At 53.1% G+C, this 25856-nt stretch overlaps 1 protein-coding gene across 2 annotated transcripts in view; it reads left to right on the top strand.

The window, feature by feature from the left end:
- Positions 1–25856, top strand: part of NEGR1 (neuronal growth regulator 1) — a 185336-nt gene that overhangs the window by 72284 nt on the left and 87196 nt on the right. For both annotated transcript variants that reach the window (XM_066193034.1, XM_066193033.1), the window contains exon 2: positions 9364–9596. In XM_066193034.1, coding sequence (XP_066049131.1) covers positions 9364–9596 — 233 coding nt within the window. The remainder of the gene's footprint in view (positions 1–9363; positions 9597–25856) is intronic.

The raw sequence follows: 25856 nt of genomic DNA, 5'->3' as shown, positions 1-25856 counted from the left end.
TGGTCAGTGACTGAGTGGTCAGTGTCTCAGTCTCAGTGTCGGTTTGGGTGGTCAGTGTCTCAGTCTCAGTGTTGGTTTGGGTGGTCAGTGACTGTTTGAGTGGTCAGTGTCTCAGTCTCAGTGTTGGTTTGGGTGGTCAGTGACTGAGTGGTCAGTGTCTCAGTCTCAGTGTTGGTTTGGCTGGTCAGTGACTGAGTGGTCAGTGTCTCAGTCTCAGTGTTGGTTTGGGTGGTCAGTGACTGTTTGAGTGGTCAGTGTCTCAGTCTCAGTGTCGGTTTGGGTGGTCAGTGACTGAGTGGTCAGTGTCTCAGTCTCAGTGTCGGTTTGGGTGGTCAGTGTCTCAGTCTCAGTGTCGGTTTGGGTGGTCAGTGACTGAGTGGTCAGTGTCTCAGTCCCAGTGTTGGTTTGGGTGGTCAGTGACTGAGTGGTCAGTGTCTCAGTCCCAGTGTTGGTTTGGGTGGTCAGTGACTGAGTGGTCAGTGTCTCAGTCTCAGTGTTGGTTTGGGTGGTCAGTGACTGAGTGGTCAGTGTCTCAGTCTCAGTGTTGGTTTGGGTGGTCAGTGACTGAGTGGTCAGTGTCTCAGTCTCAGTGTTGGTTTGGGTGGTCAGTGACTGAGTGGTCAGTGTCTCAGTCCCAGTGTTGGTTTGGGTGGTCAGTGACTGTTTGAGTGGTCAGTGTCTCAGTCTCGGTGTTGGTTTGGGTGGTCAGTGACTGAGTGGTCAGTGTCTCAGTCCCAGTGTTGGTTTGGGTGGTCAGTGACTGAGTGGTCAGTGTCTCAGTCTCAGTGTTGGTTTGGGTGGTCAGTCAGGACTGTTCCTTTAGAAAGGCAATGGCTGAAGTTTCTTTGGGTAGTCCAGGAATGTTCCTCGGGGTGTTTGTTTGGGTTGTCAGTGGAATGTTGCTTGGGAAGGTTGTTCCTCCTTCCTCTGAGTGCCCTGGGACCCCTCCCCACCCATCCCTGTGACCCTTCCCCATCCATCCCCATCTCCCTCCCCACTGCTGCCCTGCCAGGCTGCTCCAGGGGGGCTCCTTCCCTCCAGGACCTGTCCCCAGGAGCTGTTCAATCACGTTATTAATAATGCATTAGTCTGGAGCAGGCAGCTGGGAGGTTCATCCAAAAATCTGACTGTTGCTGGCAAACACAGCCCCAGCCATCTGTGCCAAGTCCCTGTATTTACATCATCCATCCACAACCAGTTCCTGCTCTTGTAAATCAAGAGATCGTTGTGATTCTCCTGAAAGATTCATCGTGGTGAAAGGCTGCGGCACAATTAAATTTGCCTTCTTTTATTATTTATCACTAATATTCCAACCAGTGGTACATCAACAGAGTAAATGTTCCGGGAGCTGAGCCCAGATGAAATCATGGCTCAGCCTGGCAGGAGGGAGACAAATGGAGTCCTTCACTCAGGAGTTTGGGCAGGCAGTTCCATTTCACGGGAGCCTTGGGTGGTTTGAAATGTTTTCATTTCTCCGGGGGTTGCAGATCGCTCCTGGAATATTCTGACAGCAATGGGACGGCAGGAAGGGCCGGCAGCGCTCTGTGTGTGCCAGCAGCACGGCGTGACAGGGATTGCTATCTGTCACCTGCTGGGGGGACACTTGTGGGAGCCTGCTCTGCCTGGAGGGAGCAGAGCTCTGCCATGGATGATCTGTGGGCCATGGGGTCATCCTGGAGCTGGGGCTGCTCCGAGGGGATGGCAGAGCCCTGGGGGGACCGGAGCTGCTCCTGTTTCCATGGATCATCCTGGAGCTGGGGCTGCTCCGAGGGGATGGCAGAGCCCTGGGGGGACCGGAGCTGCTCCTGTTTCCATGGATCATCCTGGAGCTGGGGCTGCTCCAAGGGGATGGCAGAGCCCTGGGGGGACCGGAGCTGCTCCTGTTTCCATGGATCATCCTGGAGCTGGGGCTGCTCTGAGGGGATGGCAGAGCCCTGGAGGACAGGAGCTGCTCCTGTTTCCATGGATCATCCTGGAGCTGGGGCTGCTCTGAGGGGATGGCAGAGCCCTGGAGGACAGGAGCTGCTCCTGTTTCCATGGATCATCCTGGAGCTGGGGCTGAGGGGATGGCAGAGCCCTGGGGACAGGAGCTGCTCCTGTTTCCATGGATCATCCTGGAGCTGGAGCTGAGGTGATGGCAGAGCCCTGGGGGGACAGGAGCTGCTCCTGTTTCCATGGATCATCCTGGAGCTGGGGCTGAGGGGATGGCAGAGCCCTGGGGGGACAGGAGCTGCTCCTGTTTCCATGGATCATCCTGGAGCTGGAGCTGAGGTGATGGCAGAACCTTCAGGGTACAGGAGCTGCTCCTGCTCCTCCTCCTGGCGGCTTTTCATCCTCTGGAGAGTCAGCAGTGCTCCCAGAGCTCGCACTGCCGGGGGGAAGGAACTGCTGCAGGGCTTTGTAAAACACCAAGCTCCTCTCACAGCTGCAGAACCTTTTCTTTTGGCTCCCTGAGCCCCAGCAGCACATCCTTTGTGAGCGGTGACGAAGCCGCGCGGGGGATGGAAGTGTTTGGGTGGGGTTTGGACTCCTTTGCTTTGTTTTCTGCCAGCTCTGGAGCCTTCCTGCACCCGAAGCTGCTTGGTCAGACGTGTGGGGCCGCTGATTTATTTATAAACGTGCTGTCTCTGCTATAAAAAGCTTCGCAATGGCCCAATAATAAATGCATTCATCACCACATCTGCCGTAATCACTGCAGCTCCTGAGCTGCTATTTGCCTCTCATTAGCTGCAACTCCCATTCACCTCTAATTTCAGAGAACACACAATTATGTGTTATCACTCCTTCAAGTGATTACTACACTGGATGTTTTCAAGATAATGGCGTGAACACGCCGTGATGGATTACACCTCTCCAGGTAGTTTTGCTCCTGCCATTAACTCCATTATTTTATTTAAAGCAGCCTGGAGGGGCCGTGGGGCAGGGCGGGCATCACCTGCTCGGGGACGGGCCCCAGGTCAAGGCTGAGCTGATAAAGGACGTGGCCCAGCACACAATTATCTCCCTCCTGTCTGTCCTCTCCACTCACGCTGCAGTTATTATTATGATGATGAGGGGATGGTGAAACCCAACCTGTCTGCTCCTGGAAAGGTCCTTTTGTCATTCAGCTTTGATAGCGATAAAAGCCTTTTCGGGGAGAACAGGGGGAAGAACAGGAATATTGAGAAATCCCTGGAGCCTGGGCAGCAGCAGCCCGGAAAAGAAGAGGGGAATGGATCTGAGGAGCAGGAGCAGCCACAGCTCTGCCTGCAGCTCTTCCTGCCTCTGCTCCCCCCAGGGCTGAGACCCCACGTGAAATCCTGTGTGCAGCTCTGGGCCCCTCAGGACAGAACTGACCCCGAGGGGCTGGAGCGTGTCCAGGGCAGGGAAAGGGGCTGGAGCCCCGGGAGAGGCTGAGGGGGCTGGGGAAGGGTCTGGAGCCCCGGGAGAGGCTGAGGGAGCTGGGAAAGGGTCTGGAGCCCCAGGAGAGGCTGAGGGAGCTGGGGAAGGGACTCAGCCTGGAGAAAAGGAGGCTCAGGGGGGACCTGGTGGCTCTGCACAACTCCCTGCCAGGAGGGGACAGCCGGGGGGGATTTGGGATCTGCTCCCAGGGAACAGGGACAGGAGGACAGGGAACGGCCTCTGGCTGGCCCAGGGGAGGCTCAGGGTGGGCAGCAGCAGGAATTTCCCCATGGAAAGGGTGGGCAGGGATTGGAACTGCTCAGGGGGGTTTGGATCCCCATCCCGGGAGGTGTCCCAGGAGGTGACACTTCACTGTTTGTGCCTCAGCTTTGCTGTCCCTGTCCCTGTCCAACCCAAACCACCCCAGCAGGGCCCTGGGGTTTGCTCAGAGCCCCTGGCTGGGGAGGAAACCCACGTTTCCTTTCAGAATTAAAAATGTAACACCACGTAAGCGCTCCAAATCTGCAGTGAAGGCCCTTAACGACTGTCCTTATCCAGCTGGGTGTTTCTGGATGCTCAAACCCCCGCAGTGACACGCTGGGCTATCGGAGATCTGGGAAGTAGCAGGAAATGATTTCTCACTCTCCAGACCTTTGCCTTGCCCTGGTCCCAGAGCTCATGGTTCTTTTTATTCCTTTAATTTGTGTTTCAGTGTTGTGTGGAGGGAACAAAAGAGTCAGAGAAAACCTCTGGCTATGGAAGTCCTATAAAATAAACACAGTGGGCTCCCAAGTTTTCCAAGACCCCTTTCCCTTAGGAAAAGTGCAGAACCAAAAAGGCAAAGCCCTGCGATGAATTGTGCCCTTGTTTTCTGCATGGGGAATGTCTTCTTTGTCATTTCTGGGAGCCAGTGTTTCTCCGTCACAAATTCTCCGGGAATTAATAAACCCCAAACGCGGCAGCCAGACCCTTTTCAATATTTTGGATAAAGTGCTGAATTTGGGAGTTCCTCTCTGAAGGCGAAACCGCGGCTCTCACTCCAGCAGTGCTGTGGGAAATTAGTTCTGAGCCTTCAAAGAGAAAACAAAACAACTCCCATGAAGGAATTGATTAATGTCCAAGAATTAGGAGCTTTGCGCCGCAGCATTTTGCCCGTTTTAGGATGAAAATACATCTGTGAAAAGGGGAAAATGTTTCTGTGTCATTAAAACCAAGAGATGGGTTTATCGTGGTTGTGGCAGCAGCAGCTGCTGCATCCTCGCCGTGGGGGGAAAAATCCCTTTCCCAGTGGGGGCAGGAGGGAAACACCCACCAGGGTGTGCCAGGAAACCCTGGGAATGGGGAAACCCTGGGAATGTGGGAAATCCTGGGGATGGGGAAACCCTGGGAATGTGGGAAAATCCCTGGGAATGGGAGAAATCCTAGGAATGGGAAACCCCTGGGAATGGGTAACCCCTGTGCATGTGGGAACTCCTGGGAAAATGTGTTTTCTCCTGGTCTGGAGGGGCCGGCAGGTGCTGAGGGTGGCGCCCGCACAGGTTAAGGGTGGTGTGGTGTCACCTGCAGGGAAAACGACCCTTCAGGCCTTGCAGGGGAACAAACACTTGTGCTGTTAGTTCCTAACACTGGCCTGGATCTCTGTTCGGGGCTCCAGATTTAGGGATCTGTCCCTGGGTGTCTGCAGACGGATCTCCTGGAGTGTCTCAGGCCAGATGGGATTATAGATCCAGCAGTGCACCAGGTCCCCACGGAGGGGCCCCAGGCCCTTTGGACACAGAATATCCCAAATTTCTGGGATTCATGGAGCAGGGGAGGGATGGGTGCATCCCACGCCGTGCCCTTTGGACATGGAATATCAGAAATTTCTGGGATTCATGGAGCAGGGGAGGGCTGGGTGCATTCCAGGCCTCCCTTTGGACACAGAATATCCCGAATTTCTGGGATTTGTGGAGCAGGGGAGGGCTGGGTGCATCCCAGGCCGTGTCCTTCAGGTGGGATCCGTGGAGGCTCCTGGAGCAGAGCCCCTGTGCAGTTTTAATTAAGCGACTGGAAGAGCTGTTTTTTTACAAAGATTAATGGGTCTCTGTTTTAATTACGGTGGAACAATAGACTGGAGAGCCGGGAAAGTGGGAGGCATTAAAAAAAAAAAAAAAAGAGGATTAAAAACTTGAGGGAAGCTGGGTGAGACTATATTTTCCTGTACTTACAAATTACAGAAGATCATCCCCATTAATAATGATTGGGGAAATAATAAAGTGCCCTCAGCCGTGTATGACAGTTAACATTAAAATCTATTTTTTTTTAATGCTTGTTGTGTGGGGAATTTCTGATTACAATCATCAGTTAAAAAAAGAAATTGTGCTTTTTTTTTTTTTTCCCAATCCCCCACATTTAAATAGGGAAGAATTCTCTGCTGAGTTCAGCGATGGTTTCATCAATACTTTCCCAAGCCATGGGAAGGCAAAGAGGGCAAAAGTCGCTTTTATTTAACGACTGTCGTGCTGACTTTAGTTGTGCTGCAGTTGTTATTATTAATTGCTGAAGATAATTGGTTCTGTGCGTGGCTTTTAAAAATTCCATTGCAGGAAGCGTTGCTGCGATGTGCAGGGAGTTTGTTACAAACTGAGTTTAGGGAAAGGATGGAACGGGGAAGGGGAAAAGAGAGGGAAGGCCACTGATGTTCGCAATTTTTACTTTCGGTCATCCTTTCAGTGAATGATTTCCCGGAGAACGCCCTGGGAAAGGGTTTTAGGGTTTTTAGGAAGGGTGGGAAGGGTTTGTTGTTTTTGCGAAAGCTCCTCGGGCTCTGCTGGGGCTGGAGGAGCACAAACCACACGTGGAGAGGCTGCTCTCCTTTAGGGAATTACAAAGGTACGGGGGGAAAGGCCGAGCCTTCCTTTAAACAGTAAAAAATCCTGGATTTTCCTTATTTCTGTTGCCCCGCCAAAATCCAGGGATAGAGTCTCCCTGGGAGAGAGAGGGAAGGTGCTCAGAGCGTCCTGCAGGAGAGCTCCGGGCAATCACTGCTGGCTGAGAAGTGATTTGCAAACAGAGAGGGATTAAATCTGTTAGCCTGGAAAACATTCCTGGGATGAGTCACTCGATTGCCGCTCCCACGGGGCAAATACAGCGCTTGATCCATCACGTCCCACGTGGGTGCTGGGAAAATACAGAATATTGGCTGCTGCTGGGGCCGGGAAGTGCTCCGGGTGAGGGTTCCAGGGAAACTGCGCGGCTGCTCCAGAGTGTTCCCGGGCACAGGGCTGGGCTCCGGGCAGAGGGGAGAACTCTGGGGCTGAGGGAGTTTTGGGTGCTGAAGGGGCTCTGGGTGCTGAAGGAACTCTGGTTCATGAAGGAGTTTTGGGTGCTGAAGGAGTTTTGGGTGCTGAAGGAGCTCTGGGGGCTGAAGGAGCTCTGGGTGATGAAGGAGCTCTGGGTGCCATTAGGAAAATGAATCCACAAACACCAGAGGTTTATGTCCAGAAGGAGACAGAGGAGTCCTTTCACTTTATTTGAATAAAGGGAGAGGCCAAGGGGCATTTCCCCTGGGCTTTCTCCAATTTTATCCCAATTTCCCGGCCCCATTTCCCTCTCTCTCTCCCCACTGCCTGAGGCACTTGAGAGTTCCAGACTTCCCAAAGTACCCAATACCTAAAACTCCCCTTTCACGTATAACCCCCCTTTTAATTTTTAATTCTTATGGACTTTATGGGTTTTCCCCATTGTTCCTTTCATCTTTCAACATCCGGTTTCATCTCTCAGCAAACCCACAGTTCGTTTGTAAAGGCAAATATCTCCTTTTCCATCCATCCATCAGTGGGATCCTCCCCGTTGTTTCTTTTCTCTCAGCGCTGGTTTTATCCACCAGCAGACCCAGAGTTTGTCTGGAAAGACAAATCCCTCATTCCTCTCGGTGCTGAAGCAGATTTGGGTGCTGAAGGGGTTTGTCTGGGGGTCCTTGGAAGGACCCCAACGCCCAGCCCAGCCCACCCTGTGATCCTGGAGGTCTTTTCCAACCTCCAAAGGGATTCTGTGAACTCTTTCTCGAGGAAGGCTGGTTGATTTTCTGGCAAACCACACGGAGAGCAGGGAGTCGGTGGAGTTGGGTTTGTGTGCTGGGAGAGGAGGAGGAGGAGGGTGCTTTTCTCTCCTGTGAGGAGAGAATGAAGAATTTCTCTGTGCTAACGCTTCCTCCCGAGGTTCGGATGTGTGAGTGAGAACAATCGGTGGCAGAGTGAAATTACTGACGTGGTAAACTCTCACCGGAGCTGCAGGCTACCTGCAAAATCGCTGATTTGTAATTGCTGGGGTCCCAGAGCGGTTTGGGTTGGGAGGGACCCCAAATCTCACCCGAGCCCAGCCCAGCCAGGGCAGGGACTGCTCCCTCGGGCCGGGCTGGGCTGGATCCAGCTGCCGCAGGGATGCAGCGGGACAGAAACTCGCGGCAGAAAAACCTCCGTGAATTGGAGCTTTCCCTGCCTCGCCCACCCCGCTGCTCGTTAGGATCAGGTTCAAAACGTTCCCGGGACTTTGAAAGAGGCTCCTTCCCTTCCCTGGAGGGGACCAGAGTCCGCAGAACTCCTCCTGCAGGGATCCCAACCTCAAAGTGCTCCTTCCCGGTGACATCCCGATTCTCTGCGCTGGAAACGGGGATTTTTTATCCCACCTCGCAGCTCCTCTCGGAGCCCTTTCGCATTCAATGTTGGGATCATTAATTAAACGAATGGTTATTCTCGGGCTTTGTTTCTGAGCCGTCTCAGCCTGATGTTTCCAGTTTCTTATTCCTGAATGGAATGTCATTTTCCCCTTAAACAATGCTGCCAGATGCTCCAGCCACCAAATCCCCATTTTCTCCCTCCGGTTTCTATGGCTGTGCTATTTTAATGTCGCATCAAAGGGATGAGCTCTACTGCGTTCCCTTCTTCCCCTGGATTTCCTTCATGTAGAAAGCTCTTTATGAAATAAAAACGTCCCATTAGTCTGCTGCACTTTGTATTATCCTCCTTATTACCTTCCTTCAGCTTTTAAAATTCCCTCAAAGCCTTAAATTCCGAGGTGGGCACGGGGGTGAGCCTGAAATTTGCCTAATTCATTCCGCAGATTTCTCGAGGAGTGGTTAATTAACGGGAGGAAATGCAGACTTCCCGGTGCCACAGCACCGCATCCCAGCGGCTCCCGGGTTTGCAGTTCCCTGCTCCCAGCCCCGAGCCCGTCCACGTTTGGATTTTTCCTCTGCCCCTCATTCCATGGGCTGGATTTGGGAAGCCGGGGCACGGAGGGGTTGAGCCGGGCTTAAACACCCTCCAGCCCCTCAGGCAGGCTGGGGTTCCCAGCAGCTGCGGGATAAAGCTGCTGCTGCCTCTTCTCCCGTCCCGGGATCCCTCATTTCCAGCCCCAAGAGACAGGAGCTGCCTCCTGGACACTCTGGGTGGGATGGGCTGGACTGGGATGGGATAGGATGGACTGGGATGAGATAGGATGGACTGAGATGGACCGGGCTGGGATAGGATGGCCTGGGCGGGGATGGAATGGACTGGGATGGGCTGTCAGGTCCCTTCCCACCCAAACCACCGGGGGATTCTGGGGTTCTGTGAACCCTCTGACTGGATTCCCTGATGTCTGGGTAGCCTTTTCCTGGGAAAGTCTCCTGTTTCCTGAGCTCAGCAGCAGAAGGTGCCTCGGGAGCAGGGCAGGGATTTTCCACGGAGCACACAGGGCTGAGGTTGAGGAGAAAGGGCTGGGCCAGCCCAGCCAGGAATAACTGAGGCTTTCCTCCTGCTGTCCCAGGAGGAAAAGGGGGCGGGAGGAGCAGAGCAGACAGACCTGCCTGTGCTCACTGTGTCTGTAAGCCGGGCTTTGGGGTTTGGGACGGCTCTGAGCTAACAAACCGTTCCTGGTGCGAGTTCAGCTCTGATAAATCCAGCTGTGCTCAGTCTAAACCCGGCATTTAGCAGCTCCTGCTGACAGTTTCCTTCTCCCCAGGTGTTACCTGGAGGATGGAACCTCCAAAGGGGCCTGGCTGAACCGCTCCAGCATCATCTTCGCGGGCAGTGACAAGTGGTCGGTGGATCCGCGCGTGTCCATCGCCATGGACAACAGGAGGGAGTACAACCTGCAGATCCAGGACGTGGATGTCACCGACGACGGCCCCTACACCTGCTCCGTGCAGACCCAGCACACCCCCAGGACCATGCAGGTGCACCTCACTGTGCAAGGTAGGGCAGGGAAACCTGGGCTGTGGGTGGGAAACTTCAGAGATCTTTCCTTTTCCTTTTCCTTTTCCTTTTCCTTTTCCTTTTCCTTTTCCTTTTCCTTTTCCTTTTCCTTTTCCTTTCCCTTCCTTCCTTCCTTCCTTCCTTCCCTCCCCAATGTCCCTGTATTTCCCCCAGACCACTCCCTGCTCCGCAGAGCTCTGGTGTCACTTTTCACGTGGGTTTAATATTTATTGTGTTGTTGCAGGGTGAACAATTCTTGGTTTTGATTGTCTTCCTAATAATTAATGCCCTCATGCAAGGGCTAGGGAAAAAAAAATTAAAAAAAAAGCGGCTCAGAAATTAATTGCATGTATAAAATATATCAACAGGAGCTTAAAATTAATTAGGCTAACGACGAGCATGCAGAGAAATAATAACTCAATAGTTAAAAATATGCATAATTATTGAGCAATTGCATTTATATCTTCAGAAATGCAAAGTATAACCTAAGGCTTTAACTTATTAGGCTTTGGTGCAATCATCATTAACATTTTCTTTTGCATTTTTATGAGTAATAAAGCAATGAATACAAAGGGGAAGGACTGAGCTGGCAATCCCCATTAATCCGTGTGGCACACGGAAATCCCTTGGGAATAACGGGGTGAGCCCCCACCCAAAGCTCCTTCCCCTCTGGAATCCGGCAGGAATGCTGGGCTGGGGCTCGGAGCTCAGTGTGTCTGTTTGATTTGAACGTCACTGAGGCGTTTTTGTGACCTCTGTGAGGGGATTCAGGACCCGACAGAGCTCGGTTTGGGGCTGTGCAGGGACAGCAGGAGAGGGGACAGCCCCAGGCTGGGCCAGGGGAGGCTCAGGGCGGGCAGCAGCAGGAATTTCCGCATGGAAAGGGTGGGCAGGGATTGGCAGTGCGCAGGGAGGCTCGGATCCCCATCCCTGGGGGTGTCACCTGGAGGTGGCCCTGAGGGCTCCGGGTGGGGACAGGGTGGGCGCGGGGCGGCTCTGGGGGGCTGTTCCAGCGGCCCCTCCGTGCCTGTCCGGGGGCAGGGGCTCCCTGACACCCAGCTGTGCTCCCCTGGCCCCAGGAGCCTGAACCCCGGGGCTGTGTGAGGGGCTGGAACCTCCTCTGTTGCCTCAGGGGTTCCTGGGGTGACGAAAGGAGTTAATCCTGGGGTGACACAAGGAATTCTCCTGGGAGCACCTTTAGGTTTCCCTGGGAAATCTTCCCCAGTTTGGAATCTGGAGATGAGGAGCAGCCCCCGTTTTGTGCAGAAACGAGGGAGGGCAAAGCAAAGTCTCTCTGTCACAGGGTGTTGGGCTTCCCTTGGAGCTGGGAATTAAGGATCAGACCCGAGGGGTCCCAGGAGAAAAGGAACTCTGGGCAGCGGGGTCTCAGCCCCTCCCAGTCCCCGGCCCCGGGGGCTGTTTCGGGGCACAGACCCCTCCCTGCGGGGGAGCCGGGGGGTTTGTGCCCCGGGGGAGAGGAGGGAAGGCTCAGGGCACACCTTCAGCTCCCAGGTAACTTCAGACGCCAGGGAGGAAAACGACTGCCAGTGCAGCTCCCCGCTGCTGTGCGGGGAATTTCTGACTGCAACCATCAGTTAAAAAAGGAAATCGTGGTTTTTTCCGATCTCCCAAATTGAAACACAGAAGAATTCTCTGCTGAGTTCAGCTATGGTTTCATCAATATTTTTCAAAAAAAAAAGGGCCGTGTAAACCCAGCTGCCTTTTTCCTCTCCCCCGGAGTGTGTGTGAGCCTTCCACACTCACAGAACCAGGAGTGTGGAACACGCTCCTCTCTGCTGCTTGGGCTGGCGGGGTCTGAACGTGCTCACAGGAGGGAACAAATACATTTATTGTAGAATAAAACCCATTTTAATGGGTTACAGATGCCTTAATGCCCCCTCAGACAGGCCCAGGGAGTGGGATCAATTCCCCCTGCCCCACTCAGGGGACACCCAGCCCGGGGGCTTCAGCCACTGGATTCCACCAGGAATCCCTGGCAGAGCTGCAGGTTCAATTCTGGGCTCCCCAACCCCTGTGCCAGAGCCAGCCCAGCACCTCCAGGACACCAGCAGCTCAAGTCTTGGCCAGTGCTACTCACTGCAGTTACTCCTTTGTGTAGTGAAATAGTAACTGAGATATTGGACAGGAAAGCAAACAGAACTTTAGCCCACATTTACATCCATGAAGGAAAAACCACATGGAGGAGAGGAAGATAATCCAGCTCGCTTCATTTCAGTGACCTTATTAAAAACGAGGGAGAATTATGAAGTAATTAATTGAAAGTTTGGGTGGCAGCAGTTTGTAATCAACTCAATCTACCCCGGTGCCAGGTGCTGGATCTGCAAAGTCACGAGCTGCAGGCGATTTAAAAATCAGATGTTTGTCACTGCAAAGTAAAAACCCGAATTTCCTTTGGCCACGCTCTGCTGCTCCTGATTTTCCTATAGAAGGTTTTGCTTTCTGCCATTTCTGGTCTGACATTTATCCTACCACAGTCCAAATTGCCTCCTCCAGGCTGGGATTTGGGATGGTGGGATTCACTGGGGCAGGGTGACAGTGACCCTGGGGCCAGCTTGGGCTTTGGGATGGTGGGATCATCACTGGGACAGGGTGACAGTGACCCTGGGGCCAGTTTGGGGTTTGGGATGGTGGGATCATCACTGGGACAGGGTGACAGTGACCCTGGGGCCAGTTTGGGCTTTGGAATGATGGGATCATCACTGGGACAGGGTGACAGTGACCCTGGGGCCAGTTTGGGCTTTGGGATGGTGGGATCATCACTGGGACAGGGTGACAGTGACCCTGGGGCCAGTTTGGGCTTTGGGATGGTGGGATCATCACTGGGACAGGGTGACAGTGACCCTGGGGCCAGTTTGGGCTTTGGGATGGTGGGATCATCACTGGGACAGGGTGACAGTGACCCTGGGGCCAGTTTGGGCTTTGGGATAGTGGGATCATCACTGGGACAGGGTGACAGTGACCCTGGGGCCAGTTTGGGGTTTGGGATGGTGGGATCATCACTGGGACAGGGTGACAGTGACCCTGGGGCCAGTTTGGGGTTTGGGATGGTGGGATCATCACTGGGACAGGGTGACAGTGACCCTGGGGCCAGTTTGGGGTTTGGGATGGTGGGATCATCACTGGGACAGGGTGACAGTGACACTGGGGCCAGTTTGGGGTTTGGGATGGTGGGATTCACTGGGGCAGGGTGACAGTGACCCTGGGGCCAGTTTGGGGTTTGGGATGGTGGGATCATCACTGGGACAGGGTGACAGTGACCCTGGGGCCAGTTTGGGGTTTGGGATAGTGGGATCATCACTGGGACAGGGTGACAGTGACCCTGGGGCCAGTTTGGGGTTTGGGATGGTGGGATCATCACTGGGACAGGGTGACAGTGACCCTGGGGCCAGTTTGGGGTTTGGGATAGTGGGATCATCACTGGGACAGGGTGACAGTGACACTGGGGCCAGTTTGGGGTTTGGGATGGTGGGATTCACTGGGGCAGGGTGACAGTGACCCTGGGGCCAGGCTGGGCTGTGGGATGATGAGATCATCACTGGGACAGGGTGACAGTGACCCTGGGGCCAGTTTGGGGTTTGGGATAGTGGGATCATCACTGGGACAGGGTGACAGTGACCCTGGGGCCAGTTTGGGGTTTGGGATGGTGGGATCATCACTGGGACAGGGTGACAGTGACCCTGGGGCCAGTTTGGGGTTTGGGATAGTGGGATCATCACTGGGACAGGGTGATAGTGACACTGGGGCCAGTTTGGGGTTTGGGATGGTGGGATTCACTGGGGCAGGGTGACAGTGACCCTGGGGCCAGGCTGGGCTGTGGGATGATGAGATCATCACTGGGACAGGGTGACAGTGACCCTGGGGCCAGGCCTGTGGCCGTGGTGTCCCCAAGGACAGGGCTGGGCTCTGTGTCCCCATGTCCCCCAGTGTAGAGCTGCTGCTGGCACAGCACCTGGATCCTCTGGCACAGCTGGATCAGGTCTGGGCACAGCTGGGATCTGTGGGGGCACAGCTGGCACAGGTTTGGGCTGTGCTGGGATCTGTGGGGGCACAGCTGGATCAGGTGTGGGGCACAGCTGGATCAGGTTTGAGGCACAGCTGCGATCTCTGGCTCCCCAGATCCCCCCAGAGCCTGCTGCCCCTCCTTGCCCTCTCCGCCTTCCCCACCCACAGCAGCCCAGCTCCCGCTCCCAGCGATCCCAGATCAGGGAATCAGGGGCACAAAGCCCTGCTGCCATCACCCACCTGACATCCTATCTTTGTTTATCTCTGTTTGCACCCTGCCCAGCCCGGTGTGAGGCTCTGGCTCCTGTCCCCTCCCAGCCCCGCCTCACCCCTGCAGGAACCTGCTCCCGACACGGGAGCTGTAAATAATTCAGTCATCCCTGGAAACGCCTTTTATAGATTCACTCAGGAACCACAACCTCGGGGTTTTTTTTTTTATTTAAACATGTATAATGTTCCCAAAGTAATACTCTAGGCCCTTTTTTTCTGTTTAATAAACCCCCTTAATGTCCCCTAAATATTAATGTATTGATTTAGTCTTCGCAATGTTTGCAAAGTCTAATTTGTTTCCTCAGCCAGGCCAAGAGGGACTTGCATTTGAAGCTAACGAGATAAATCTTCCCCAAATTTATTTAAAGTGGGACAAAATAAATATGCAAGAGACTTGAAAATCATCTAACAACCACTTCCCGGAGAAAACTGACAATCCATTCCTCTTTTAAATTGCCGGCACTCCAGAGCAGGGTGTCAGTTTTCCTTTATAAAATTAACTCGCCGGTGCCAGCCGCCGTTGTCATCCCGACCCTGCCCGGCACGGGGAGGAAAAGGCTTTGGAGAAGCAGCTCTGGAGGGGGAGGCGGCCACGTGGGGTTTGTTCTGTGACCCCAAAGGTCCCTCCCCGTCCCACGAGCAGCATCCTCGGCCTCGCTGTGCCCACTCCCGTTCGTGTGCCAGCAGCGACTGATCCCAGCGCTCTCCCCGGGATTTGTGGCTTTTTTCCATTCATTCAGTTCCTCCCACGCTCGTCCCCTCCCGGCAGCTGCGGGGGATCTCTCACTCTGAAATAGCTCGGAGTGGTTTCTCCCTGCTCTGCCGGGCTCCAGGCGCAGGAAGTGTTCGAGGTGATCTCATTCGCAGGGGTGGAATCGGGGGATGTTTTATCTGGAGTGCAGCAGGGCTGCTCTCGTCTCAAACTCATCATTCTGCCGTGTTGGAGGTGCTCCACTCCCGGCTTTCCACTGTGAGCCTGAAATTTCCATTTTCTGAGCCTGAAATTTCCATTTTCGGGGATCTGCAAGCAGAGGACAACCCATACCAAATGATCATTTCCTCTCACCCTGAGGACAACCCATACCAAATGATCATTTCCTCTCACCCTGAGGAGCATCCACACCAAACGATCATTTCCTTTAAGACCTGGGGAGAATCCACACCAAATGATCATTTCCTCTCACCCTGAGGACAATCCACAAAAATGGTCACAAAAGTCCAGTCAACGTTGAAGAAGTGAGACAAATGGAAATTGGGTGGAATTTCCAGGTTTCCTGAGGAGGGAGAGCTGCCCTGCAGCCTCCCTGCTCTGAGGTCCTGAGCAATTCCAGCAGTTCTGTGAAGGAACAAATACCTTAGTGCAGGCCCCAGGGCTCCAAGGATTCATGATTTTACCGTATTTGCAGTCAAAATTTGTTCAGCATCAGAATTTGTTCAGTGGGGTTGTTCAGTCCTGGAGAGGAGAAGCTCCAGGGAGAGCTCCGAGCCCCTGGCAGGGCCTGAAGGGGCTCCAGGAGAGCTGCACAGGGACTGGGGACAAGGGCTGGAGGGACAGGACACGGAATGGGTTTAAACTGATAAAAGTGGAGATTTGGGTGGGATATTGGGAAGGAATTCCTGGATGGAGAGGGGCTGGACTGGAATTCCCAGAGCAGCTGTGGCTGCCCCTGGATCCCTGGCAGTGCCCAAGGCCAGGCTGGACATTGGGGTTGGAGCAGCCTGGGACAGTGGGAGGTGTCACTGGGGCAGTGGGAGGTGACCCTGCCAGGGCAGGGGTGGCACTGGGGAGGATTTAGGGTCCATCCCAGCCCAAAAAATTCTGTGATCCTACAATAACAAGGGACAAGATGCCATTAACACAGAGATGTCCTTTGGGGGGCCGCTCTAAATGCTCCACTTCTCATTTTCCCGTCTCAAGCCTCTTCCCACCCTTCCCCTTCTCTCTGAAGAATCTCCAGTGTCAGGAGTGAGACGGGGCCAGGCACGAGTGAGGCTGCAGCTGGGGGCAGGGGCAGCAGGAGCAGTGGATTTGGAGGACTCTGATGGAATATTTGGGGCGGGAGGAGCTGCACACCTCGAGCTCCATTCCCGCAGCCAGTGCTGGGGAACAATCGCAGGGGCTCCTTTGGGACCTGCAGTGTGAGCGGCTGCTCCTCTCCCTGGAGGAGGGAAGGGACGTGCAGTGAGTTTGTCTGCTCCTGTTTCCACACTCCTGTCAGCCTGAGCGATGGGATTGTCGCAGGGCCCTGACTGATGTCCCTGGTGCCAGCTCGGCCTCAGCAAACGCTGCTGCTCCAGCTCTGGGTGTGCCAGAGCCCCTCCCAAAGCCGGGAGGAATATCTGGGGCAGGAATATCCCACCCCAGGAGAGCAGCTCATCAATAAACACCATCACAGCGATGTTGGGGAAAGCAGAGAAAGAGGAGAAATGCACAAACCTGTAGCACTTTGACAACCCGGGACTCTGCCAGGGCAAATGAATGTTTGCGCTCACTGCAGGAGCTCCCTTGGCCTCGGGGCTGCGCTGGGACACAGGGAGCAGTGTCCTGGAGAGGCTCTGGGGATGCACAGCACCCTCAGCACGGCCTCTCAGGGTTTGCCAGCTGGGAAAGGGGAGCGGGGGCACGTCCAGGGCAGGGAACGGGGCTGGGGCCGGAGCTTCGCATTGCAAAGGTGATTTATCAAACGGGAAATGAAATCGGGTTATGAAATTGGATTTATGAAATTGGAAATAATAACAGAGCATTTTTCTCCCTGAACCCCAGGATGCCATTCTTCCACTGGAATTTATTCCATGGCACACCTTGGTGTGCAGGCATGGGCTGGGAACGTGGAGAGGAGAAATGTTTTGTGCTCTGAGCTGTGTTGGTGGCTGGGGGAGAAGCCCCAGGGGTGGGGTGGCTCTGGCACAGCAGCTCCTGCTCATGCTCCTCACACTCGGAGCATTTCCTCCTCTGCTCTGCACATTCCTTCCTTATTTCCAACCCCCCGCAGCTTAATTCCCGTTTTACAGCCCAAGAAAGGGTAAAGGGAGGATGATGACAATATCTGGTATTTGCACGCAGCCAAATCCACCAGTTGGAAGGAGCAGAAACAAATGCCTGTCTTTAAAAAGAATGTATGGAGCTAATTTGGGAAAATTTCTGGAGACGACTGAAAAAACAACTGAGAAGTGAAGTGGCAGATTCATCCTGCAGGATTGAACTGTGAGGAGTTTGAAAGGCAGCTTTAAAGGGTTGGGATTGAATGTTTCCTGCCTGGAAAATCTCCATGTGAAGGAGTGGAGCTTTGATTGTACAGCTTCCCTAGACGTGTGAAGAAAACTTTTCGGTTGTCCATCAAAAGATTCCAGGGCAGCAAATCTTGTGGTTCCCTGGCCTGGCAGGGGTGCAGGGACACAGGAGGGGACAGCTGGGGGGTGACAGGCTCTGATCCCAGGGGACAGGGACAGGAGGAGAGGGAACAGCCCCAGGCTGGGCCAGGACAGGTTTCAGTTGGAGATCAGGAGAAGTTTTCCCTGGAAGGGGCTGCCCAGCCCTGGCACAGCTGCCTGGGACAGGTGTGAGTTGGAGATTGGAGATCAGGAGAAGTTTTCCCTGGAAGGAGCTGTCCATCCCTGGCACATCTGTCCAAGACAGGTGTGAGTTGGAGATTGGAGATCAGGAGAAGTTTTTCCTGGAAGGGGTTTTCCATCCCTGGCACAGCTGCCCAGGACAGTGCTGAGTTGGAGACCAGGAGAAGTTTTTCCTGGAAGGGGTTTTCCATCCCTGGCACAGCTGCCCAGGACAGTGCTGAGTTGGAGATCAGGAGAAGTTTTTCCTGGAAGGGGTTTTCCATCCCTGGCACAGCTGCCCAAGGGAGGTTTCAGTTGAAGATCAGGAGAAGTTTTTCCTGGAAGGGGTTTTCCATCCCTGGCACAGCTGCCCAGGGGAGGTTTCAGTTGAAGATCAGGAGAAGTTTTTCCTGGAAGGGGTTTTCCATCCCTGGCACAGCTGCCCAGGACAGTGCTGAGTTGGAGATCAGGAGAAGTTTTTCCTGGAAGGGATTGTCCATCCCTGGCACAGCTGCCCAGGGCAGGGCTGAGCCCCCATCCCTGCAGGGATTTCAGAGCCCTGTGCATGTGGCACTTGGGGACACGGTCAGGGTGGCCTTGGCAGTGCTGAGGGAATGACTGGACTCCACGGTCTGGGAGGGCTTTTCCAACCTGCAGGACTCTGTGACTCCCTGGTTTTCTCTCCCTTCCTGCTGGGTGGGATTGATGTTTTCTCCTTTAAACCCCACCCTGTAACGTTCCACGTTCATTTCTGGGAGCAGCTCTCCCAGGGGGATGTTCTGAGGGGTTTCCCTGCAGGAGCCACACGATGCAAACCCCGGGACTGAAATCACCGGGGCTCCATCTCCTGCCCGTCAGAATTTGTGAGGCAGGAACCAGAACCACAAACAGCACGAGATCTTTAGCTCCGGACGAGGAAAACGGCAGCAAAAATCCAACCGCACGGCATCGACTCATAATACAATCCCATGACATGACTCCAACTCCTATTATACCCACTTACCACAGGTCTTTCATCCCAGCCACTCGGATAAAAGCTGGGGAATTTGTGCAGGCAGCACAGCTCAGCCCCACGGGTGCGTTCTGAATGCTGTGCTCAAGGAGGTGCACGCACAGAATCTCTTCTTTTACTGCAGGTTTTGGCTTTTTTAAAATTCCCCCCCCCCCCCACCTGATGTTTTGAACATTTCTCCCTTCAGGTTAATACGTTCATTTCCAAGGAAAGGATTAGACAAAAAAAAAACAAAAAAACAAACCTCACGAGAGGGAGACGTGCACTGGAATGTGAGTGTGCAGATTTGAATGGATAAAGAGGCACTTGAGGAGCTGGATAAAACCAGAGCGCTCCTGATCCTCTGATTCCAAACCTGCCTCAAGGCCAGCCGTGCTGAAGACATTACAGGGAGCAGAATAAACTGCTAAAAACTGCTTACTTACAAAAAGCTTAGTAATACCAAAGGCTCAACCAGAGAGCTGCGAGTTATTCTGTCGACCCCCGTGGATTACTTTGTTTTGTTGTCTCTAGGACTCAGAAACGTTCTTATTTTATTTAAAGGGAAATTTTAATCGTCCCCACTTTGCATTTAAAACGTGATATTATTTCCCCTTCTATCATCTGCAAGAGAAAACAGGGAAATTTCCTTAAGAGTTGGCAGATTAGCTTTGTTGTGTAAAGCAGACCCTGGCAAAAGGAATTATAATTAACACAAGCTTCCCAGGCACAATGGAAGGGTTGGTTTGGAGGAGAAGTCTTTCTGCTGAAACACTTCAAAGCAAAGGCTTTGTTTTGTGTTCCCACTCAATGGGATGTGGCCAGCACGCCCAAAATATTTTGCCCATAAATATTCCCAAATCCCTGGATGTGACACCAGCAATCTGCGAGTGGAACTTTCCTTGGCCCAGGTTTGGGGTTTGAAAGCTGTGGCAAATGATTTCCTTCATAACTCCGCTCAGCATGGATGCCCAGAGCCCCTTGAAGGACAAGAAATCACTCCTTGCTCAAAACTCCCATTGATTTATGGGAAGAAGCTGTTCCTTCTCACTCACAGGATGGGAAAACAATCTCCAGCACCCATCCTGACATCCCTGAGACCTGGTGGAAATTATTATTTATTTGGGTGCTGCGTGGTTTTCCCTTCCTCACGGACGTGTTTTGATTGCCTTTGTTATTTGGGGGGACTTTTTGGGAACAGAGTGACTGTGACATCACTGCCCTGGGAGGGTGGGCAGGCCCTGGAATAAGAATTCTCAGATTTGCTTTTGGAAGTGTTCCAGGCCAGGCTGGAGCAGCCTGGGGACAGTGGGAGGTGTCTCTGCCATGGCAGGGATGACACAGAGTCGTTGTAGGACATGAAAGAAAGACTCCAAATATTCCAGAAGGCAAAGAGCACAGAAAAAAAAAGATTTTGCTGTCTAATTCTCACTACCTTTTATCAGGTGTTCCCATACTGACTTACCATGGCTGGTGAATAGGAACGACGCCTCTCTGATCCCACGGGTTAAACCAGAGAAACAGCGAAACTCCACCTGGAGAAAGATTGTTCTGAGAAAGGAGAGTTGTTGGCCAGGATTGTTTGGAGAAGGAGCTTTCCTGAGAAACTTTTCCTTGGGAAAAAGTCAGCAGCTGCCAGCAGGATAAAATCTCTCAGAAACAAATACCAGGCCCAGAGCACGAGGTGGAATTTAATGCCCCAGGATTCTGTGATTCCCGGGGAGCTGAGTGGTGCAGCTGCTGCTGCTCCCCTGTGGGGCAGCTGGGGCTCACCAGAGGCTCTGGGGCTGTTCCTGTGCCTCTCTCCTCAGGGATCACAGGGATGTCCCCATGGAACTGCTGTCCAGAGGGTGACAAAGCACATCCAGGGAGTTTAACCAGCTCCACTGCAGCTCCTGGCACTGTGCCCCGGCCCCCGTCAGTGCCTGGGCCGACAGAACGTGTTCAGTGGCTTTTAACTTCCAATTGCCATGAATTATTGACATTTTTATTTATTTGTTTGTTTATTTTATTCGTTTCTGGGTGCCGAGGCCGTGGTGCCCAGAGGAGCCCCTGCTGTGGCTTGTCCCCTCCGAGGGACAGCGCTGCCCGGCAGGGCCAGCCAGGGTCATTAGGGGCACGGAGTGCCTAATTAAGCAGGGCTTGGAACCCCTAATTAAGCGGGGTTTGGAGTGCTCAGCCCCACAGCCCCTCTGCCTGCCCGTGGTCCTCCTGCAGGTTTGATTTATCCCTGGTTCGATGTACCCCTCGTCATTGGGAATTTATAGGGACAGGGTGATTTATAGGGACAGGGCACGGGGTCTGTGTGTGTTCCTCACTCCCGCTGATTTCTGCCAGTGGGGCTGGATTCGGCACCCGAGCAGGGGAGCAGGATCGGGATCTGGGGCTGCCATTCCAAGGCTGAAACTCCGGGAAAACGTTCTGCTGGCCCTCGGTCAGTGCGGTGCCGTGGCCTGTGAGGGAGCTGCTGTTCCTTCCCAAGGCCAGCACCGCTAAAACCCCACTAAAATCCCGCTAAAACCCCACTAAAATCCCGCTAAAATCCCTTTAACAATGGGACACTGCCCGGTGCCAAGTGCCGTTTCCCGATTGGAAAAGCACAGGGCATCCCATGAGCGTCCCAAGGCCCCTCTTGGGATGGGTGGGAAATGCCAGCCCGTTTTCCTGCAGAGCGGAATTCTCCTGCGAGGCTGTCCCTGCCCGGGCATCCCAAACCGCTGGGCAGGCACCAGCCCGGTGTTAATTCGGTGTTAACTGTCTGGAGAACATGAATATTAATGAGGCCATTAATCCCCATTAATAGCAGCGGCTCCCGTGCCGTTGGGATGTCAGGAAGATTAAATCACACCACTCCCAACACATTTCCCTGGGATGGGGGCGGCTCGAGAGGAGGAATTAATCATGTGGAAAGCAATTCCGACTTTCAGTGTTAGATAATCGTTACTAATTTCTAGGCTTTGTGGTGGGAACGAAAATAAATACTGAATAAATTCGTGTCCACTGACTTAATCCGGGGAGCAAACCTTTCCTCCCCTGGACTGAGTCGAGGCACTGGAAACTTGCTGAGCAAGTATATATTTATATATTTATATATTTATATATTTATATATTTATATATTTATATATTTATATATTTATACATTTATAAATTTATATATTTATATATGTATATATGTATATATTTATATATTTATATATTCATAGATTTATTTATATATCTATACACAAATATATTTTAATATAAATATATTGATACATCTACATATTTAATATCGTGTATTTGTATATTTGTGTATTTGTATATTTGTATATATATATTATATATTATATATTATATATTATATATTATATATTATATATTATATATTATATATTATATATTATATATTATATATTATATATTATATATTATATATTATATATTATATATTATATAATATATATAAATATATATAATATTTATTTATAAAGGACATATTTGTGCTCAGTACCACCAGAACCTCACAAGCCATCACGTGGCAATAGGAGCTGAATGAGCAACTTTAGTTTTCAGCGCTGACCCCACCAAAGCCCAGCCTAACTCTCCCCTCTCAGAGAAGGGATCCCCCCTCCAGGGGAGGGTGGGAGTCACACCTCCGCGTTGGAGCGATGCAAACGCGACTGGTCCTGCCTTTCTTTTCCGAAAATTAGAGACAGCCAGACCAAAATGCTGAAAGGTGTGATGCCTGGGAAGGCTGAGATGGAACAGAGACTGCACAGAGCTGGAGAATAAAGTAGGGATTTATTGGAAGGTCTTTAGGGAACACCTTGGGCAGGACAGGAGCCTGGCCAGGGCTGCACCCAAGGTGGACCCAAAATGGGCACAGAATGGTCACAAAATGGACCCAAAATGGTCACAAAATGGACAGACGGTCACGAGGTCTCACACTTTGATAAGTTTTGGTCCATTTGCACATTGGGGTTGAATTGTCCAGTCCCAGCTCCAGGCTGTGAGGTCCCATCCTTCGTGTCCCTCCCTCCAGCCCACCCTTGTTTGTGCTGTTGGGGCTGAGAGTTGTCCTCGGTGTGCAGCAGGAGAAGGATTTGTTTTGTGTCCCTGCTGTGTGCAGAGCTGAGTGACACTGACTGTGAGCTCAGAGCTGCTCCCCTGGGCACCGCACAACCTGAAATACAGGAGAGAGAAAACTAGAGGCACCAGGTGGGTGCAGAGCTTGTTGAGGATATCACCAAGGGAAGGAGTGTCAGTAATCCCCTGAGCAGAGGGAGGCACAGCCTGGACGGGGCTGTGCTGGTCCCACAGGGGCTCAGTTGGGATTTCAGTGGATGGACGGGGTGATGGACCAGGGAATACACCCCTGGAATTTACCAGTGACATCAAAGTGCTGCTGCTTGTGGCAACAGGCTTCAAACCCCAAAGGATGGATTTCAGATCAATGAGGTGAAATCCAACAGGGACAGAGCAAGGCAGGAGCCTCGGGGAGAAATCAAACACACAAATATGAGGGGAACTGCAGGGTGGGAGTGGCTGAGAGCCGGATCCAGGAGAGCAGCGCGGATCCTGCAGGGAAAGGGCACCGGGGCTGCAGGGCTGGGGCTGGACAGGGTCGGTGCCCTCCTCCCTCCTCTGATTCAGCCGGGAGAGGGAAGAGTTCCAGCCCTGGGGGCAGGGAATTCTCCCCGGGAATTGTCCCAGGGAATTGTCCCAGGGAATTCTCCCAGGGGGTTCAGCAGCTGCTTCCCAGTGGGAATCACATCAGGTTCCGAGGGGCCGTGGGGGAGGTGGTGACCCTTCCCTGGGCTCTCCTGTGAGGAGGAGGAAGGGACAGGGAAGGTGATGACATCCAAGGGGGGTTCTGTAATTGAACTGCAGGTTCAGAAAATCTTAGACTGGGCTGGGAGGGACCTTAAATCCCACCCAGAGCCACCCCAGCCATGGCAGGGACACCTCCCCCTGTCCCAGGGACACCTCCCCCTGTCCCAGGGACACCTCCCCCTGTCCCAGGCTGCTCCAACCCCAATGTCCAGCCTGGCCTTGGGCACTGCCAGGGATCCAGGGGCAGCCACGGCTGCTCTGAGAATTCCAGCCCAGCCCGTCCCCACCCTCCCATTCAGGAATTCCTTCCCAATATCCCACCCAAATCTCCTCTTTTCCAATTTGAAGCCATTCCCTGTGTCCTGTCCCCCCATCCCTTGTCCCCAGTCCCTGTGCAGCTCTCCTGGAGCCCCTTCAGGCCCTGCCAGGGGCTCGGAGCTCTCCCTGGAGCTTCTCCTCTCCGGGTGAGCGCCCCCAGCTCTCCCAGCCCGGCTCCAGCAGCTCTGTGATGGAATTAATTCCCTGAGGAGCTGCAGTCAGTGTTCCTCGGGGGTCCCGAATATTCTGTGGGTCTGTGCTCACTGTGATGGGCGGGGGAGAACTGGGGCTGAGAGAAAAGGACCAGGAATTGCTTCTCACATCAGAGCAAAACGCGGAAGATGGGAAGTAAGCAGAGCCATATGGCTGGGATACAGAGCAGGGGGAGTGATGCAGCCAGAGAACTGTCAAGGGAAATTATTTTAATAACTATCTTGGGAATTCGATGTAAATCTGTCACTCAGGCTCGCTGCAGAGAGACTGAACCTGTAGAAATTCTCCAAAAAGGAAAAATGCAGAGTTACAAGAAATCACCTCAAATCATTACAGCTCTTTTATTTAGCTCCTGTGACAGCACGAGCAGCAACAGGTATATCAGTGTTTACCTGTCACAACCCTCTAATATTCTCATTTTGCCTGTAAGGAGCAGTGATGAGCCTTTACCTCTAATTTTCTAGTCAGGAATTCTTCTCTTGGCACTTCCCGCGTGGCAGAAATTCTTCAGTGAAAATCCCTTTGCCCGCCGAGCCTGGAATTGGTGTTGGAAAGATACTTTGAGTGTCCAAATTCCCCCCGAGAGGCAGCACAGGGCAGATCCAACCTCTGGGACGGGGACAGGGATGGCTGGAGCCCGGCCAGGGGAGGTTTGGGTTGGATTTTAGGGGAAGGTTCTTTCCCCAGAGGGTTCCACAGCTCCAGGGTGGGATTGTTGGAGGGTCTGAGCAGGGCCAAGGGTGGGATGATGACCCTTGGGGGCCCCTCCAATTCAGGAAATTCCATAATTCCACGATTTCCTGGCTCCAAACTTGCACAGCCCCTCCAGCAGCCTGCACACGCTGGGTGCAGCCCTTCCTTTGTCTGGGAGGATGAAGGAAGGGAAATCCGAGTTTATTGGGCATTAGTACACGTTATTGCTTTCCTGGCTGAGCAAACGCTGCTGCAGTCGCCGCTGGCTGGGAATGGAACCCTGTAGGATTGGGGCTGTGGTGTGGAAAGGGGAGCAGTGGGGTTTTCGGGGGTAGTGTGGGCGGCCCTGTGTGACAACAGCAGCTTTGTGACACCTCCTGGAGGAGCAGGGCCAGTGTGGCTGGTGGCCCAGGAGGAGCTGGGGATGGTTTGGGCAGCCTGGGGAAGGTTTGCTGGTGCCTCACTGAGGGCAGGGATCCCTGTGTGGGGATATTTGGGGGTTTTTGGTATTTATGGGGCATTTCCTTGGCCTCTTTCACTCTGCAAATCCTTCCTCACAGAGATCCCCAGGAGCTTCCTGGGACCAGGGGGTTCTGGAGATGTTCAGACCGGTTTATTCAGATTTATCCAGGCTGTGTTTTAACTGACGGATGCTTGTGCTGTCCCCCCCAGCCGTCCCTTTCTCACCCTGGGCAAACTCTTCTTGTCTCGCCTTAGTGATCACTCTGCTGGTTACAAAATCCAGGGGAGCACTGGTTCTAACCAGATAAACTCTTGTATTATTTAAACCTTTGATTGTTTTCATATTTTAGGATATTTATGGTATTTATGATGTATTCGTATAAATATTTTATGCTCACTCTTCCAGACTGGCCTTGGGCACTTCCAGGGGCAGCCTGTGCCAGTGCCCAGGAAACGCTGGGATAATTCCCCCTTTTCCTGGTGCAGCAGGAAAGCCACCCCTGCTTCTCCAGAGCCCTGTCGCAGCCCTGTGTGAGGATGAGCTCCAAGGCTGGGGCTGCTCTGTGGCCCTGCTCAGCCAGCAATCAGTGCCCAGCTGGGAGGGCTTTGGCTCCAGCCACCGGGAGGTCGCTGGGGTTTTATTATTATTATTTTTTGCCCTTTTTGGCTCCATTTCCATGATTAGACGGTTGGCAGAGCTCTGATTGCAGAGTGTGTTGCTGGCTGGGAGGAGCTGGTGGAGTGGCTGAAAGCTTTTCCAGGGAGAGGGAGAAGCTGAGCTGCACCTCCTGCTCCCGGGGCTCTGTGGGCCAGGAATGTCCCACCAGGACAGCTGAATGTCCCTGTCAGGAGAAAAAGGTGGGAAGGGACACAAATCTCATCCCAAGGGGCACAGAATTCCCAAACAGGATCATCCCTTCTCCAC

Source organism: Chamaea fasciata, unplaced genomic scaffold (assembly GCF_029207755.1).
Source record: "Chamaea fasciata isolate MVZ Bird 193981 ecotype frontalis unplaced genomic scaffold, bChaFas1.0.hap1 SCAF_10, whole genome shotgun sequence".
Taxonomy (NCBI): Eukaryota; Metazoa; Chordata; class Aves; order Passeriformes; family Sylviidae; genus Chamaea; species Chamaea fasciata.
Note: the sequence above shows the minus strand (reverse complement) of the source record. Positions and strands in the feature narration are given on the sequence as shown.